General features: G+C 41.0%; 1 protein-coding gene across 2 annotated transcripts in view; it reads left to right on the top strand.

Moving 5' to 3' along the window:
- The window catches only part of ash1l (ash1 (absent, small, or homeotic)-like (Drosophila)), a 208,409-nt gene that overhangs the window by 19,864 nt on the left and 172,537 nt on the right, over positions 1 to 16,008 (top strand). For both annotated transcript variants that reach the window (XM_048620459.1, XM_048620460.1), the window contains exon 2: positions 10,925 to 11,514. In XM_048620459.1, coding sequence (XP_048476416.1) covers positions 11,071 to 11,514 — 444 coding nt within the window. In that variant the 5' untranslated portion in view covers positions 10,925 to 11,070. The remainder of the gene's footprint in view (positions 1 to 10,924; positions 11,515 to 16,008) is intronic.

Genomic DNA, 16,008 nt, shown 5'->3' on the forward strand with positions numbered 1-16,008 from the left:
CCACCCTCTCTCATTTCAACAGCTCACTGACACAACAGTGATATTTTGACTTTTTGACTTATTATCCTTGAGCATGCTGGGCAAGATTTAGTGACAAGGCAAGCATGGGGTTGCATGGAGATCTGAATTAAATTTTTGATCTATGTTTCACGACAACTAGAAAATGGTAGTGCTTAGTGAAGTTCATAAACCTAGCACATCGCAGCATTCCTATGGTAGGCCTCAGTGAGGTGCTTGCTGTCTTACAATGGGCTAATTATGCTGCTGTATCATGTTGTGTAAGGAAATGGCTTCTAGCGAGTACTTGAATTGTCCTGTATAAATGTTGGCTGGACAGGATTGAACTTGATAGCTCCCACCACCACCTGAATTTGATTTGATTTTATTGTAGTCACATGTACCTAAGTACAGTGAAAAGCTTTGTTTTGTGATCAGTATAGGCAGATCGTAGCAAACAAGAACGTACAGATCATAGGGTGCTTAGAGTGAGGCATATAAGGTTGTGGCTGCACAGGAGGTACACAAAGCAAGATCAACATTATTTGAAGTTAGAGGTCTATTCAGTAGTCTAATAATAGCAGGGAAGAGGCTGTTTTTGAACCTGTTGTGCATGTATTCAGTTTTCTATATATTTTGCCTGATGGAAGAGGTTGGGAGAGGGCATTCCTGGGATGGGAGGGGACTTTGACATTGGTAGCCCTTCCGTGACAACAAGAAGTGTAAATGGGGAGTCCATGGATGGGAGGTTGGCTTCCATGATAGTCTGGGCTGTGCACAAACTTTCTGTAGTTTCTTACAGCCATAGGTCTCAGATCCATGTCTAGCTTGTTGAATAGATGCAAATGATGCTAATAATGGAACCATGCTATACTGGAATCATCTTTGGAGAGGTGGTGAGGAAGGGGGTGGATAAACTAGTGAGAGAGCAAAATTATAATGTTTTATTTAATCTACTTTTTATATGTTTTATATACTTTTTATTGTGTGCAGTTTTGGACCCCATATCTCAGGAAGAATGTACTGGCCCCTGGAGCAGGTTCAGAGGAGGTTCACGAGAATGATCCCAGGAATGGAAAGCTTAACATATGAGGAACGTTTGAGGACTCTGGGACTATACTCATTGGAGTTTGGAAGGATGAGGGGGGATCTAATTGAAATTTTCAGATTACTGAATGCCCTGGACAAAACGGATGTTGGGAAGATGCTTCCATTGGTAGGAGAGACTAGGACCTGAGGGCACAGCCTTAGACTAAAGGGAAGACCTTTTAGAACGGAGATAAAGAGAAACTTCTTCAGCCAGAGAGCGGTGTGGAGGCCAGGTCGTTGAGTACACTTAAGACTGAGATAGATAGGTTCTTGATTATCAAGGGTTACGGGGAGAAAGCAGGAGAATGGGGTTGAGGAACTTTAACAGCCATGATTGAATGGCGGAGCAGACTTGATGGGCCAAATGGCCTAATTTCTGCTCCTGTGTCTTGTGGTCTTATAGGCTCAAGTATTATTGTGCAATCACCTATGGGAATGTTGTGATAGAATTCTATTTGGCCCAGAATTTTACTTGAAATATTTGACTGTTACAGCTGTCAACTGTACAGCATTACAAATGGTGGTGGTGGATTAGGAGTGGATTGTAGTATGTTCTGTGGTACTGGGCTTCAGATGCATTTTAGAAAGTCCATAATGGAGCTTGGCCAGCTGTTAATCTTTATCTTTCTAACTAAAGAAAGATCATTACTCCTAGGGGTAACTATGCTGATGGCTCTGGGAAGAAATGAGTCAGTTTCTTTAATTCCTTAATTAAGTAGATTTTCCAGGTCTGGGACTTGCTTGCAAAATTAAATGTAGCTGGATTTTTATTGTGTAATTCTGCTGCCCTTTTTTTTACTTTAAACCGCCTGTCACTCTAATTGTTCCTTCAATCACAAACACCAATTGAAGAACTTGTTGCTAAATAGTAAGCCAAGTTCAAAATTGTTCTTTACATTAGACGTCTTTTTGGAATTGGCTAGCTTTAGATCTTAGCTTCACCTGCTCTTCAATACTATTAATTCATAAAATGGTATATGCTCAGCAAATGTAAATGCTTTATAACATCTTAGACATATTTCCTGAAGTAGTTTCCTCTCAAATGTTAGCAAGCCCTTTTACATGTCCGTAGCCAGTAGTGTTTTCTTCAAAAAATTTGTATGGGCTTTCTGAATTTCTTCATTCATCAAACTTTTCTAATGCAATGGATGCAGTTTATCAAGATCTGACATTGATCCACAGAGGGGAAGGGATTACCGATAAGTATCTGTTGAACTCCCAGGGACAAATGTCTCTGTGCTGTTGCAGTAATTGCTTGAGGCAAATAGTCCTCTTGCAGTCACTCAGTAACTTTAATGTCTGGTATGCAATCCTATTACAGTGGTAACTGCCTTTGGTTAGATTCTGAACCTGTACCTATCTTTTATAAACTGCTTTATTGTATTGACATAATTGCAAACCTGCATTTCTGTGATTGAATGCAAAGAGCTGGATTTAGTAATGTCGACTTTGACTGCCAACTCGAGGGCACCATGACTCCCAGAATCTGTTCTTTGGTCAAAGCTACACTTGTGCCAGAGTGGGTTGTTAGTGCATGGCAATCTTAATTGAATTAACTCCAATTTCTCCCACTATTATTGGTTCACGCTAGTGTTATAGCTTGGAATCTTTGGCAAGCACAACTTCGGTAGTTAAATTACATTTCTGTACTTTTCATTCTTCATTCAGATCTTTAATGTAAATTTACTAAGTGAACATTAAACTTCACTGAAATTATTTCCTAAAACCTTCTTGCAGGAGAGCAGAGTTGTAAGGTTAATTCATTCTTGATTTCAAAATAGTCAGCTTGTCAGTGTTGGCCTTGTTATAGCTGTGATTAGAGGGTGAAGTTTCTTTCTACCATATTCAGATAGACTGAGGAAACACCCAAAAGGATAAAGTGGGTGCTTTAAACTATCAAGCATAGAGTACATGGGACATTTTGTGTTTATAGTATCAAAGATGAGAGATCAGCCTTTTTTTGTTTTTTTGAGTGCTGAGAACAACTTGAAATGAATAATTGTAATCAAGAACTAGACTAGCAAGTATTTGCCTTGAAATGACAGCACTAAAAGCATCATAGACTCATAACAACACAGAAACCAAACCTTCAGGCCAACTCATCCATGCTGAGACAGCAAGGTGTAGGGCTGGATGAACACAGCAGGCCAAGCAGCATCATAGGAGCAGAAAGGCTGACGTTTCGGGCCTAGACCTTTCTTCAGAAAAGGGGGTTCTGAAATAAATAGGGAGGAGAGGATAGGTGGAGAGGAAACAAACAGGTCGAAGAGGCGGGGATGGAGCCAGTAAAGACTCCCACAGCTACCTAGAATACTCCTCCCACCCACCTTCCTGCAAAAATGCTATCCCCTATTCCCCATTCCTTCTGCTCCCAGGATGAGGCATTCCACTCCCATACATCTCAGTTGTCCTCGTTTTTCAAGGACCGTAACTCTCCCCCCCCAGTGGTCGAGAACGCCCTCAACCGTGTTTCCCACATCTCCCGCAACTCATCCCTCACACCCCATCCACGCAATAAGAACCAAAAAAGAATCCCCCTCGTCCTCACATAGCACCCCACCAACCTCCGGATCCAACGCATCATCCTCCGACATTTCCGCCATCTGCAATCCGACCCCACCACCAAAGACATCTTTCCCTCCCCACCCTTATCTGCTTTCCGGAGGGACCACTCTCTCCGTGACTCCTTTGTCTGCTCCACACTCCCCTCCAGCCCCACCACACCCGGCACTTTTCCCTGCAACCGCAGGAAGTGCTACACCTGCCCCCATACCTCCTCCCTCACCTCCATCCCAGGCCCCAAGAAGACTTTCCACATCAAGCAGATGTTCATCTGCACATCTGCCAATGTGGTATACTGCATCCGCTGTATCCGGTGTGGTTTCCTCTACATCGGGGAAACCAAGTGGAGGCTCGGGGACTGCTTTGCAGAACACCTACGCTCGGTTCGCAATAAACAACTGCACCTCCCAGTCGCGAACCATTTCAACTCCCCCTCCCATTCCTCAGACGACATGTCCATCCTGGGCCTCCTGCAGTGCCACAACGATGCCACCCGAAGGTTGCAGGAACAGCAGCTCATATTCCGCTTGGGAACCCTGCAGCCCAATGGTATCAATGTGGATTTCACAAGCTTCAAAATCTCCCCTCCCCCTACCGCATCCCAAAACCAGCCCAGCTCGTCCCCGCCTCCCTAACCTGTTCTTCCTCCCACCTATCCCCTCCTCCCATCTCAAGCCGCAACCTCATCCCGCCCCCTTGACCTGTCCGTCCTCCCTGGACTGACCTATCCCCTCCCTAACTCCCCACCTACACTCACCTTTACTGGCTCCATCCCCGCCTCTTCGACCTGTTTGTTTCCTCTCCTCTGTCCATCTTCTATCCGCCCCCCACTCTCTCCCTATTTATTTCAGAACCCCCTTCCCCTCCCTCTTTTCTGATGAAGGGTCTAGGCCCAAAACGTCAGCCTTTCTGCTCCTATGATGCTGCTTGGCCTGCTGTGTTCATCCAGCCCTGCACCTTGTTGTCTCGGATTCTCCAGCATCTGCAGTTCCTACTATCTCTCATCCATGCTGAACAAGTTTTCCAAACTAAACTAGTCCCACTTTGTAATCTTAGATAACCACCTTTACTGTCGATTTATACCACCAATTAAGGTATCATCTGCAAACTTACTAACCATGCCTTCTAAATTCTCATCTGAATCGTTTATATAAATGACAAACAGCAGTGGATCCAGCACTGCTCCCTGCGGAACACTTTGTTGGAAGTCTTTACAAAATTGCCCCATGTCTTTATTACACTGCTCATGTTGTCTAAGCATTCAGTGATACCATTCAGGAGATTTGGAGGATGGGGGATTTTAACTGGCACTGCGGTTTGTGTTGTTGTTTCTGGCTTTGAATAATGGATTTTATTAAGGGATTCTTGAGCTGTTTAAGCTAATGAAGTAAGTGAAATGTAATAAATACATTAAGAACTTCCTTGGAGGTTTTTAAACATATTTTACCTACCAACTTCTTTCAATTGCTTTGAAAATTGACTCCTACACAATATCTGATTTGTGCTGATGGATGAATGCAAAGGCTTCTAGCTTGTTCTCTGCATTGGTAAGGTTCCTTTTGGATTCAGCTTTATTTGAATGAGCTAATTATATATCGTGAAGGGGATGGAGTACTCAACGCCTTGATTCCTGGCGCTTGCTTTATTATTGGGAAGGTGAGGAGGATCTGCAGATTCGTTAATGTAAAAGTTGTCAGTCTTGCAGAGTAACTGAAATGCTGCTAACTGTAGTTAGTAAATTAATGAGGACATTTGATGTTCAGGCAGCTGACTGGAGGTTCAGCACTGCAGCATTTTAACCTATGGTCAGTCTTTCCTTGGAATGTTCCAATTTCAGATTGCTTTGTCAAAGACTTATTCTGGGTAAGTGTCTCCTCTACCCTACATCTATATTTTGCCTCTGCAGTCTCCTATGTGCGCACCCTGTATAACTGTGTTACTGACAGCCAGGAAGTGTTCTGTATACTAAATCTAAGGTTGAAGATAAATACACATTCTGCTTTCTTGCCACACTTATTGTTAGTCAGGTGAAAGTTGGTGGTATTTTGACAATCAATTATGTTGCCAGAAAGTAGTTTATCCTTAATTTTACTTATTATTCAACTTATATATACAGGGTGAAAGCAGGCTGCATCATAACATCCTGCAATTCTTCAAGCCTTGACAGCGTGACTTTGCTCATGTATAAGGGTAGACCTGCAGCAAGGTCTTGCATTCTAGAATATTGTTGACCGACAAAAGTTTTCAAGCCTTCTCTTCCTTTTGCTGAGTTCTCATCAGGTCTTGCTCAAACATCATCATTTTGTTTCAATATGCTCTCCCACCTCCTCTTCCCATGATGCAGAGAAAATCTTTCCCATCACCCTGTTCCAAATTTTAGTTCTTTTTCTGAAGACCCTAATTTACGCTAGACCGCCTATCAAAATTGATTTGTCATTTTATACGTGGATAATTTAGGTGAATATTGGCAGGATATTTAAGATAGGGTCGGGGAATTCAAAACTGGAGGGCATAATTTTAAGGTGATAGGAGAAAGATTTAAAAGGGACCTGAGTGGCAACTTTTTCACACAGAGGGTTGTTCACATATGACATGAACTGCCAGAGGAAGTAGTAGAGCCGTTGTCATACAGCATAGAAATAAACCCTTTGGTCCATGCCAACCGTCTTCCCAAACTAATCTCGTCCAATCTGCCTGCATTTGGCCCATATCCCTCCAAGCCCTTCCTAATCTTGAATTATCCAAATGTCTTTTAAATGTTGTAACTATACCTGCATCCACCACTTTCTCTGGCAGTTCATTTCCACACAAAACCACTCTTAAAAAAGAAAGTTGCTGTTCATGTCCTTTTTAAAGCTTTTTCCTCTTGATTTAAATATGCCCCCTAGTTTTGAACCCACCGACCTTCGGGAAAAGACCCATGTCATTCAACTTATCTACGTCCCTCATGATTTAAAAACCATTATAAGATCATCCTTCCACCTTCTGTGCTCTGGTGGAAAAAGAAGTCTGTTTTTTATATCTCAAACTCTCCAGTCCTGGCAACATCCTGGTGAATCTTTCTGAATCCTCTCTACTTTACTTTAATAATATTCTTCCTGTAACAGGGCGACCAGAATGGTGCACAGTACTCCAGAAAAGATCTCTTCATGTCCTGTGCAACCTCAACATGATATCCCAATTCCTATACTCGGTGGTCTGAGCAATGAAGGCAAGCGTGCCAAATGCCTTCTTAATCACTGTGTCTACCTGTGATGCAAAGAATATGTACCTGAACCCCTAGGTCTCTCTGTTCTACTACATTCCCCTGGACCCTGCCATTATTTGTATAAGTTCAGCCCTTGTCTGTATAACCAAAATGCAATATCTTTAATTTATCCAAATTAAACTCCATCCGCCATTCCTCCGCCAATTTACCGAATTGATCAAGATCTCTTTGTAATCTTAGATAACCTTCACTGTCCATTAAACCACCAGTTTTGGTGTTATCTGCAAACTTACTTACCATGCCTCCTGTAGTTTCATCCAAGTCATTTATATAAATGATAAACAAAAGTGGACCCAGTACCAATCCCTGAGGAACACAACTGGTCATTGGCCTCCAGTCTGACAAACGACTCTCCATCCCCATCCTTTGTCTCCTACCATAAAGCTAATTTTGTATCCAGTTGGCAAACTTGCCCTGAATTCCATATCATCTAACTTAACTGTGATTTGAGAGTCCTTCAGTAGGTGATCAAAGCCTATTCATACATCCACCATATCTAGCTTATTCTAAACATCTTGAATAGATGAATACACGGCTATGCTTGTTTATGCTAGGCTTTTAAGGAAAGAATGCAACTTACAATGTAAATGCAATAAAAATGAACACCGTGGCTGCTGGAAATCCGAAACAAAAAACTAAGTGCTGGAGAAACTCAGCAGGCCATTGGACTTAATGCTAACTCTGCTTTTGTCTCTACAGATGCTGCCAGATCTGCTGAGTTTTTCCAACACTTTATGTCTTGCGTTTAAATTGTATCTTTTGCAACTTTCAGAGAATCCCAAAGCCATGGAAGAAAATATTATTGCCGTGTAGGGGAAACTTAATAAATCTCCCTAGAAGTATGAGATAATGACAAAGGTAATCAGATTTAATGAAGCTCATTGAGGGATGAATATTAGTCTTGACATCAGCAGAACTCCTTGTTACCACTTTAAAATATCCCATGACATTACTTGAAGTCCAGTTAATAGGGCAGGTAATCATAAATGTAATGGTGGTGAATGACCTAATATGGAATACATAGTGGTTTCTGCCCACTATTTAAAAAATACTAGGACCAGGAAAAGAGATGGGATGATTTTTGTTTTTGATGGGTAACAAATGATGTGTATGTCACTGGTCTGCCATTATGAAGTTATTCGCTTCGGTAGAAAAAAAGTGAATGGTAGACTACTGGTCTATATGGTTATAGATTGGGAAATGTTAAATGTGCCAAGGAACCTGGGAGTTCTTGCACATCAATTGCTGCACGCAACCTTGCAGCTGCGACAAGCAGTTAGGAAGGCAAACGTGTTGGCCTTCAATGCAAGAGATTTTGAGTACAGCTCAAGGATATCTTGCTGTGGCTGTGGAAGGCCTTGGTGAAACTGTAGCTGGACTACTGTGTGCAGGTTTAGTCTTTTTACCTAATAAAAGATATAACTGTCGCAGAGTACGGAGATGGTTCAGCGGACTGATTCCTGGGATGGCAGGTTTGTTTATGAGGAGCAATTGGGTCGACTAGGCCTCAATTCACTGTTAGAAGATGGAGAGAGAGGCTCGTGTTCAAAGTCATAAAATTCTGACAGGAAAAAATGTTTGAGGCTGAAATGCAATTCTTTCCACTCTCCATCCCCAAAGAACAGTGATATATTTAATTCCGAGCTTCCTAAACATTTTCCCATAGGGACACCATTTGGAGCCTTGAAAATTGTCCCTTCTGTAAGAATTTGATGGTGGGCTGGGTGACCTTTAAGAGTCGGCAGAGCCACATGTTGACCGTTGTGACCTGTGAACTCTCAACCTCAATCCTGACGTTTTACCGATACTTGCGACAACTTTATAGGCATTTTCTTCTATCTTTTATATGAACCAGAACTACCTTTGTCAGATATGGCTGGCTGACTTTTTTTGAGTTTCACATCTTGAATGAATAGGTCATTGTTTATGTACAGTCATGCCTTTAATATATTTTCCCAATCTAACTCAGCCAGTTTGAGCCTCGTGCCTTCATAATTTCCTTATTCAAATTTAACACCTGTGCTTCAGATTGGACTGCCTCACTTTCAAACGTAATGTAAACTTCTATCATATTGTGGTCACTCTTCCCGAAAGGTTCTTCAACAAGATTCTGTAAAACCCTTTATCATCAGATATGTAAAAAAGACAAATGTTTGGCTAAAATGAGTCAAAAATTTATAAGAAATAGAGAAATGGCAAAGACGCTAAATGATTACTTGTATCTTCCTCAATGGAAGCAGACAAACTAATCTCCCAGAACTAGACACATAAGTGACTTGGAAAAATGTGGTGGTTGAAGGAAATTTCTGAGTAAGAAGATTGTGCTGGTGAAATTAATGGAGCTGAAAGGTGATAAATCCTCGGACGTGATAATCTGCATCCCAAGCATTGAAAGAGATGGCTACTGAGGTAGTTGATACATTAATGATTATCTTCCAAAATTCTATAGATTCTAGAATGATTCCTGTGGATTGGAAGGCAGTGAATGCTACTCCATTATTTAAGAATGAGAGAGAAAACAGCAAACTACAGACTTCTTAATCCTGCATCAGTAGTAAGAAAAAATGCTCCAAGTTGTTATATAGGATATGGTAAATAGAATCTCAGATAATAATGATCTGTTTGGGCATAGTTAGCTATTAGGCAATCATGTTTGATAAACTTGAGAGATTTTTGAAGATGTGACTAACAACATTGGTAAGGGGGAGCTAATGGACTTAGTATACTTAGGTTTTCAAAAGGCTTTCGATAAAGCCCTCATTCGAGACTAGTTAAAAAAGTTAAAGCACATAGGAGATAATGTACTGGCACGGGTTGATTATTAGCAGAAAACAGTAGGAAAATAAATAAATCTTTCACGTGTTGGCAGGCTGTGACTAGTGGGGTATGACAAGGATCAGTACTTGATCCCCAGTTGTTCACAATAAATCTCAGTGACTTGGAGGTGAAATCAAAAGTAACTTTTTCACATTTTCAGATGATACAAAGCTAAGTTGGAATATGTGTTGTGAGGAAGGTGTAAAGCAGCTTTAGGAGGATTTGGACAGGCTTCATGAGTGGGCAAGAACAAGAATATAATGTGGAAAAAAATTTGAGGTTATTCATTTTGGAGGAATATATGTGCAAAGTTATTTCTTAAATGGTAAGAGGCTAGAAAGTGTAAATGTGCAAAGGGACCAAGGTGTCCTCCTTGATAAGTCACTGAAGGCTAACACACGGGTGTTACAAGCAATTCGGAAACCTGATGGAATGTTAGCCTTTATTGCAAGAGCATTTGAGTGCAGGAGTAAAGACATCTTGCTTCAATTGTGTAGGAACTTGTTTCAACCACACCTTGAATACTGCATGTAGTTCTGGACTACTTATTTCAAAAATGCTATGGCATAGATGGAGCATAATGAAGGTTCGAGACATATTCCTGACATGGCAGGACTGGCCTCTAAAGTGTTAAAGCATGAGAGGTGATCTTATTGAAACTTACAAAGTACTTAGACAAGGTAGATACAGGTAAGATGTTTCCCATAGCTGGGGAGTCTAGAACAATGTACAAGATAAAAATTAAGGGGAGTAGCACTTGTGCCCTAGATTATTTTTTTTCTACTCAGGGTTGTGAACCAGAGGGCTGTGGAAGCTCAATCTTTGAGTAAGTTTAAGGGAATGAATGATAGATTTCTGGTTAGCAGTGATCTACGATTATGGGGTTGGGCTGGTTAAAGGGCATTGGAATACTTGATCAGCCATGATTTTATTGAAAGATGAGTAAGGCTAGATGGGCTGAATGGCGTGATGCCATTCCTATGTGAATTTACAGAGAAATCATCGTAACTCATGAGGTGAGATACTGTTCTCAGGAAATCAATTTGGTGAAAAATGGGAGCCTGAAGAAAAAGCTGGTGTGTCCTAGAATTTGTCACCTGCTCCAGAATTGCTTGATATTAATGATAGGGGAAAACCCAATGGGAAGCTGATTGCTACTTAGTGCTGACTTTTGTTTCTCTTCTTTTACAGCGACCGTGATGCTGCATTTCAGCTGGGAGCAGTGACCTGGCAGCTTGTGTAGCATCAGTGCCTGCTACAGAAAGCAGCAATCTGAAGACACAGGTGGCTCTTTCTAACAATCCTTACCAAACTGGTAAGGGGAGGGAAATAGCATAATGGAGCAAAGAAATACATTATTAGGAAGCTTGAACCAGCCTTTGAGCGTTGATGCAGAGGGCAACCCTGGAAAAAATACTCCAACTAATTGCAACAACAAAGTTGTTGGCAGGAGAGAGGGAGAGATAGATGGAGGTGTCTTGGAGGAAGAAGATGGTACGAACTGGAAGCAAGAGGTGGGAAAAGCTGCTGACTCAGGACAAGAACTGGATCCCCCAAATTCTGACCAGCAGCAGTTCTCTGTTAAGGAGACAAATTTTGCAGAAGGCAGCCTGAAACTGAAAATTGGGTTGCAGCCTAAGAGAACTAAGAAACCCCCCAAAAACCTGGAGAATTACGTTTGTCGGCCTGCTATTAAGACAACCATCAAGCACTCGAGGAACAAAATTCCCAGAAGTGGGAAAAGCAATGAGGAGAGAGAAGAAGAGAGTGAGCTGAAACGGGTAAGGTTTCCTCTTCAGCTAATAATGCGTAGTATCCAGTTGCCTGTTTAATAACGTTTTGATTTAATTCATCTTTTATGCTGGAGCTTGCTTGCCTGCCTGCAGGTTCATTGGATGAATGAAGCCCTTCTTTTGGCTTCTAATTTTGGAGCGATCTGGTAAATGTAATATCTTGAACTCTGAACCAGGAAATAATAGCCTAAGGGATTGAAACAGAATGTTTTTACTCCAAAGTCAGATGCCACCCTACGACTGTGCTAATGTTAACCAGCCTCAGATATTCAGTGTGTCTTCATTCCTCAGAAACACAGCTTGCTTCCACAGAGAATTTTTCTAGCTATTTAGCCACGCTACCCCAGAGTCTTTTTGCTTTTGGAGTGATATCCAAACATTGTACATACTTCACAACCAGCCTATTTCTTCTGTTTTTTAAATGAACTTTGGATTTTTAAAAAAATCTCTCCAGTGTATTATAATGGCATTGTCCAAATCATCTTATGGTATTTCCCAGGATCTGAATCCGACCTTTTAAATAGGTAGAACAAATGCACCCTCTATTGCAAAGTTGTGGTAACTTTCTTAAAATTTAAAATGTGCTTTTCTGATTGATTAAATTTAAATTATGAAGTTAAATTAGGGGTTACATTAAAGTATCAAAGGTATTTTCCCTGTTATGAAAGGGAAAACAAATACTCTCCTAGAAATGCGAAGTATTCTAAGCACCTGAAGGAGAGGAGACTGATTAACGAATTTTATGAAGAATTAAAAACATAAACCTATCTATTCTCTTTCAGATTTTTGAAAAGTCAGCAATGTATTTTCATTAAGTAATTACTTCAGAGTTACAAGATTGCTTCTGCTGGCTCTCTGTCCTTTGGTAGTTTTGACATTCAGTAATACTTTCAGCCATCAGCGCATCAATTAGTCTTACATGTAAAGCCATGCTAGATGGAGACAGCAGCTAAAATAGTATATTTCTTCGAGTAATGGCTGGTAATTCACCTGAGATTCTGGGGTTTGGGGTTCAGGTCACGTGGATGCCCAGGCCTCATGGAAGCAGGCATCTTGACTTGTTGGGCCAAGTTTGTTACAAGTTGATGGACACTGCACCTTTGTGAATGGGGTTAGAGCTGAGCTGGGGCAGAGTCAGGCACAGATCCAGAATGTTTATATTCTTGCTGACTAATGCTTATTCAACAGTTCTGCTTTGGCTGTGGATAATTTGTGGAATCAGACTTTTGCATGGTGGCTGTATCGGTTAACCATTTTTATTTTACAGTGGCGATGTATTGAAATTTCTCTCTTTATGAAAGTGTTTTGATTCTGTATTTGAGGGTGAATATTTCATAATGCATCACCTTGCACTCCCAGTGCAGGTATAACATTACCTGATGACAGAGTAAAGCTCTCTTCACCCATACCTGGTTTTAGCTTATGCATTAAAAATAATTAGTTTTTCCATTTTCCACAACAGCTCTGCTAGACTCTTATTCTCTCAGAATGTAATTGTTAATTTATCTTTAAATTATTATGGCTGTTTCATATTGTCTTTGCGTTCAATCAGGAATTGACTTGAAACAGCTACAGACTGATTTTGTATAGGATCATAAGCCCCTTCACTGCTGGCTGCCATCTGATCTGGCTGGGCTGGATTGCAAGCGGATCCAGATTTGAAGTAAAAGCTTTCAAAAATGAAACAACCGGTTTGTCTTTTTTTTGTTTTTCTGATGGTATATTAGTCTAAAGCTGTCTTCTATACTGCTGAACAGCAGCAAATCTGAAATGTGTGTTGGTTATCTGCTGTACCCTGTGTGTAGGTACTGTAGATTGCGGTGTATAAATCAACTCTGGGTATAAGCTGCAATAATATTCATATCTGCTATTAAGTTAACCCTCTCCCCTTTTAACTTCAAAATGAAGTTCTTGCATTAGTGTGTGGCCTTACTTTTTCACTGAAGAAATACATGTTTTACTTAGCTTGTACTATAAGTCAGCACATGGATCAAGTAGGTTCTATGGTTTGTGTGGCAAAGCGAATGCATGTGAGTTTGAGATACTCTCGTGGAGCAGACCATGCATGGTATGGCAAGTAATGAACAGAAATGGGTCCTCCAGTGAAAGAAGTATTGAGCTGCATTCTGGCTGAAAATGATCATGTTTACTAATTTGTCTCTTGCTGCATCAAGGGAATTTGGCAGTTGTGAAAATTGGTGTGAGATTGGATGAAGGGATCTGCCCTGAAGACTTGAAGATACTCAGTCATAGAAAATATCAGAACGGAGACCAGCCACAGTCTGATCGTGAGATTTGTTTATTGCAATAGGCCCTTGAAAACCCTCGCAGTCCATTTCCGGAGCCAATGTGTATAAAGATGCACTCAGATGGGCCAAGTGAAAACTCAAGGCAAGCAAAGCTTTCAGAACAAACAATTGGTTGTTTAGCCACTTAATGGGACACAACAATCTAATGTGGTGGCAGAAGGCCAAGATTGCACAGACTCTTCAAAGTCTTTGATAAATTTACTAGTTTCCAGTGATACTTCATCAGACAGTGCGTATCCCAACTGAATTTGCCATCAATGTGGCTATTAGAAGCAAACCTGGAGAGCTGGAAAAGAGAATTGAGATTTCAATCAGTCCTTGACTGGCCATAGTCCATTTGAACTCAGCAGTGACAGTTGCAATCACAGTAAGCAGTCAATCCAGATGCAGTGACATAATGACCGAGCATGAATCAACAAGGCTGTGTGATGTATTGCACTCATGAGTGTTACTGCTGCCTGTTTCTTGTCCTGCCAGGAACCACGGCTGAGGCTCATCGACCTTGAGAGACACTGAGAAGTTAAAGGAAGCAAAGGAGCATGAATGATTTAAAAGTAACTGGCCAAACTTTTAAGTGTCCCAGTATGCCTGGAAAATTCATTCCATCTCCAATTTTGTGGGCCAGTTGCAAAAGCTTTACATGTTGTTCCCCAGCTGAAAGAAGGTCCCGAGAGGACGAGTTGGGGTAAGTACTTCCCATGCGGTCACTGCATTTTGGAGAAATGCAGCAGGATTTTGGGAAAGGATAGTGGAGTAGAGAGAGGGAGCTCATTGAGTGGCCTTCTGAAGGAACCATCACAGACAAAGTGGACCAAATGTGGGTGAAAGATGTATGTACTTGTAATAGGAAAGGAAACTAGCCCATCTAAAGGCTTGGATTAATGTAGGAGAGTCCGTACAGATTTTTTTAAAAAAAGCTGGTGGAGTTTAATTACATTGAATATTGGAGAAAATCATTGTGTAGTGGAAAGGAAAGGTTGTTTGATTTTTGAGACTGCACTTGATATACTGCAGAAGAGGCTGACTGCTAAAATTGTTTCTAATATCAAATACTACAATGTAGCCATCCGGGGAAGGCTAGAGACCAAAAATGTTCTGGGATTGAGAGACCTTTGCAGGAGCTTCATTATAAGAAGTTTACAAAAGTGATTTGAATGTAGATATGAGCAAAATACTAGTGCAGTTTTCTGATTAATATCAAATTAGGGAGCATGCTGACTCAGGAAAACGCTGGAGGTTGTAGGCGAATGTAGATTGTTTTAGTATATGACTGATAGAGAGAAAACTGGAGTGTGAATTTTGGGAGCAGGAAAGAACAATGAAAGGCAGTGTAATTTAAACGGTAAGCATATGGGATATTGAAATCTCAGTAATGCTGGTGTTTGAAAGAAGGAAGACAGGTGGAAAAGACAGGTATTTTTCTAACCTGCACAAGATGTATGTGATGAAATGTGCTGGCTATGATGTTCTGGAACTTTCTAAATTTTGATTTGGAATGGTCCAAGCAGATTGGAAGTTAGCAAATGTAACGCTGGTGTTGGCGAAAGGAGGGAGAGAGAAAACTGGGAACTACTGGCAGTTAAACAGACGTCATTGGTTACGAAAATGCTGAAATCTCTTAAAGTCTCAACAATGTGCTAGTAAAATCAGGCAAAGCTGGCAACATGATTTCATTTGAAAGGAAAGTTTTATGTTTCAATTGTGTGTAATTAGTAGGGTAGTTGAGGGGTAGAAGACGCAGTATGCACTTAGATTTCCAAAAGGTGTTCAACAGCATGCCATACAAAAGGTTAGTATGCAAGTCAAGAACTTGTAAACTGGGGTAATGTATTTGGAAGTATATTGGTTAATGAATAGAAACAGCAGAGTAGGGATGAAAGGTCATTTTCAAGTTGGTAGATTGTAACTAGTGGAGTGGCACAAGTATCAAAGATCTGACCATGGCGGTTTACAGTCTATATTAATGATTTTAGGTGAGGTCACAGAGAATGAAGTATTCACATTGACAGGCAATGCAAAGTCATACGTAGGCTGAGAGACAGGCTAAAAGTGGCATAGACTGATTAAATGAGTGGCAAAGTGAGGTGGCATGGGGGCGGGTGGCGTATTGGTTGGTGTGGGAGCAGGGAATAGAGGAGGTACCAAGGGAATTTTGGGAAGAAAAACTCAGATG

The sequence above is a fragment of the Rhincodon typus genome, chromosome 46, assembly GCF_021869965.1.
Source record: "Rhincodon typus isolate 14 chromosome 46, sRhiTyp1.1, whole genome shotgun sequence".
Taxonomy (NCBI): Eukaryota; Metazoa; Chordata; class Chondrichthyes; order Orectolobiformes; family Rhincodontidae; genus Rhincodon; species Rhincodon typus.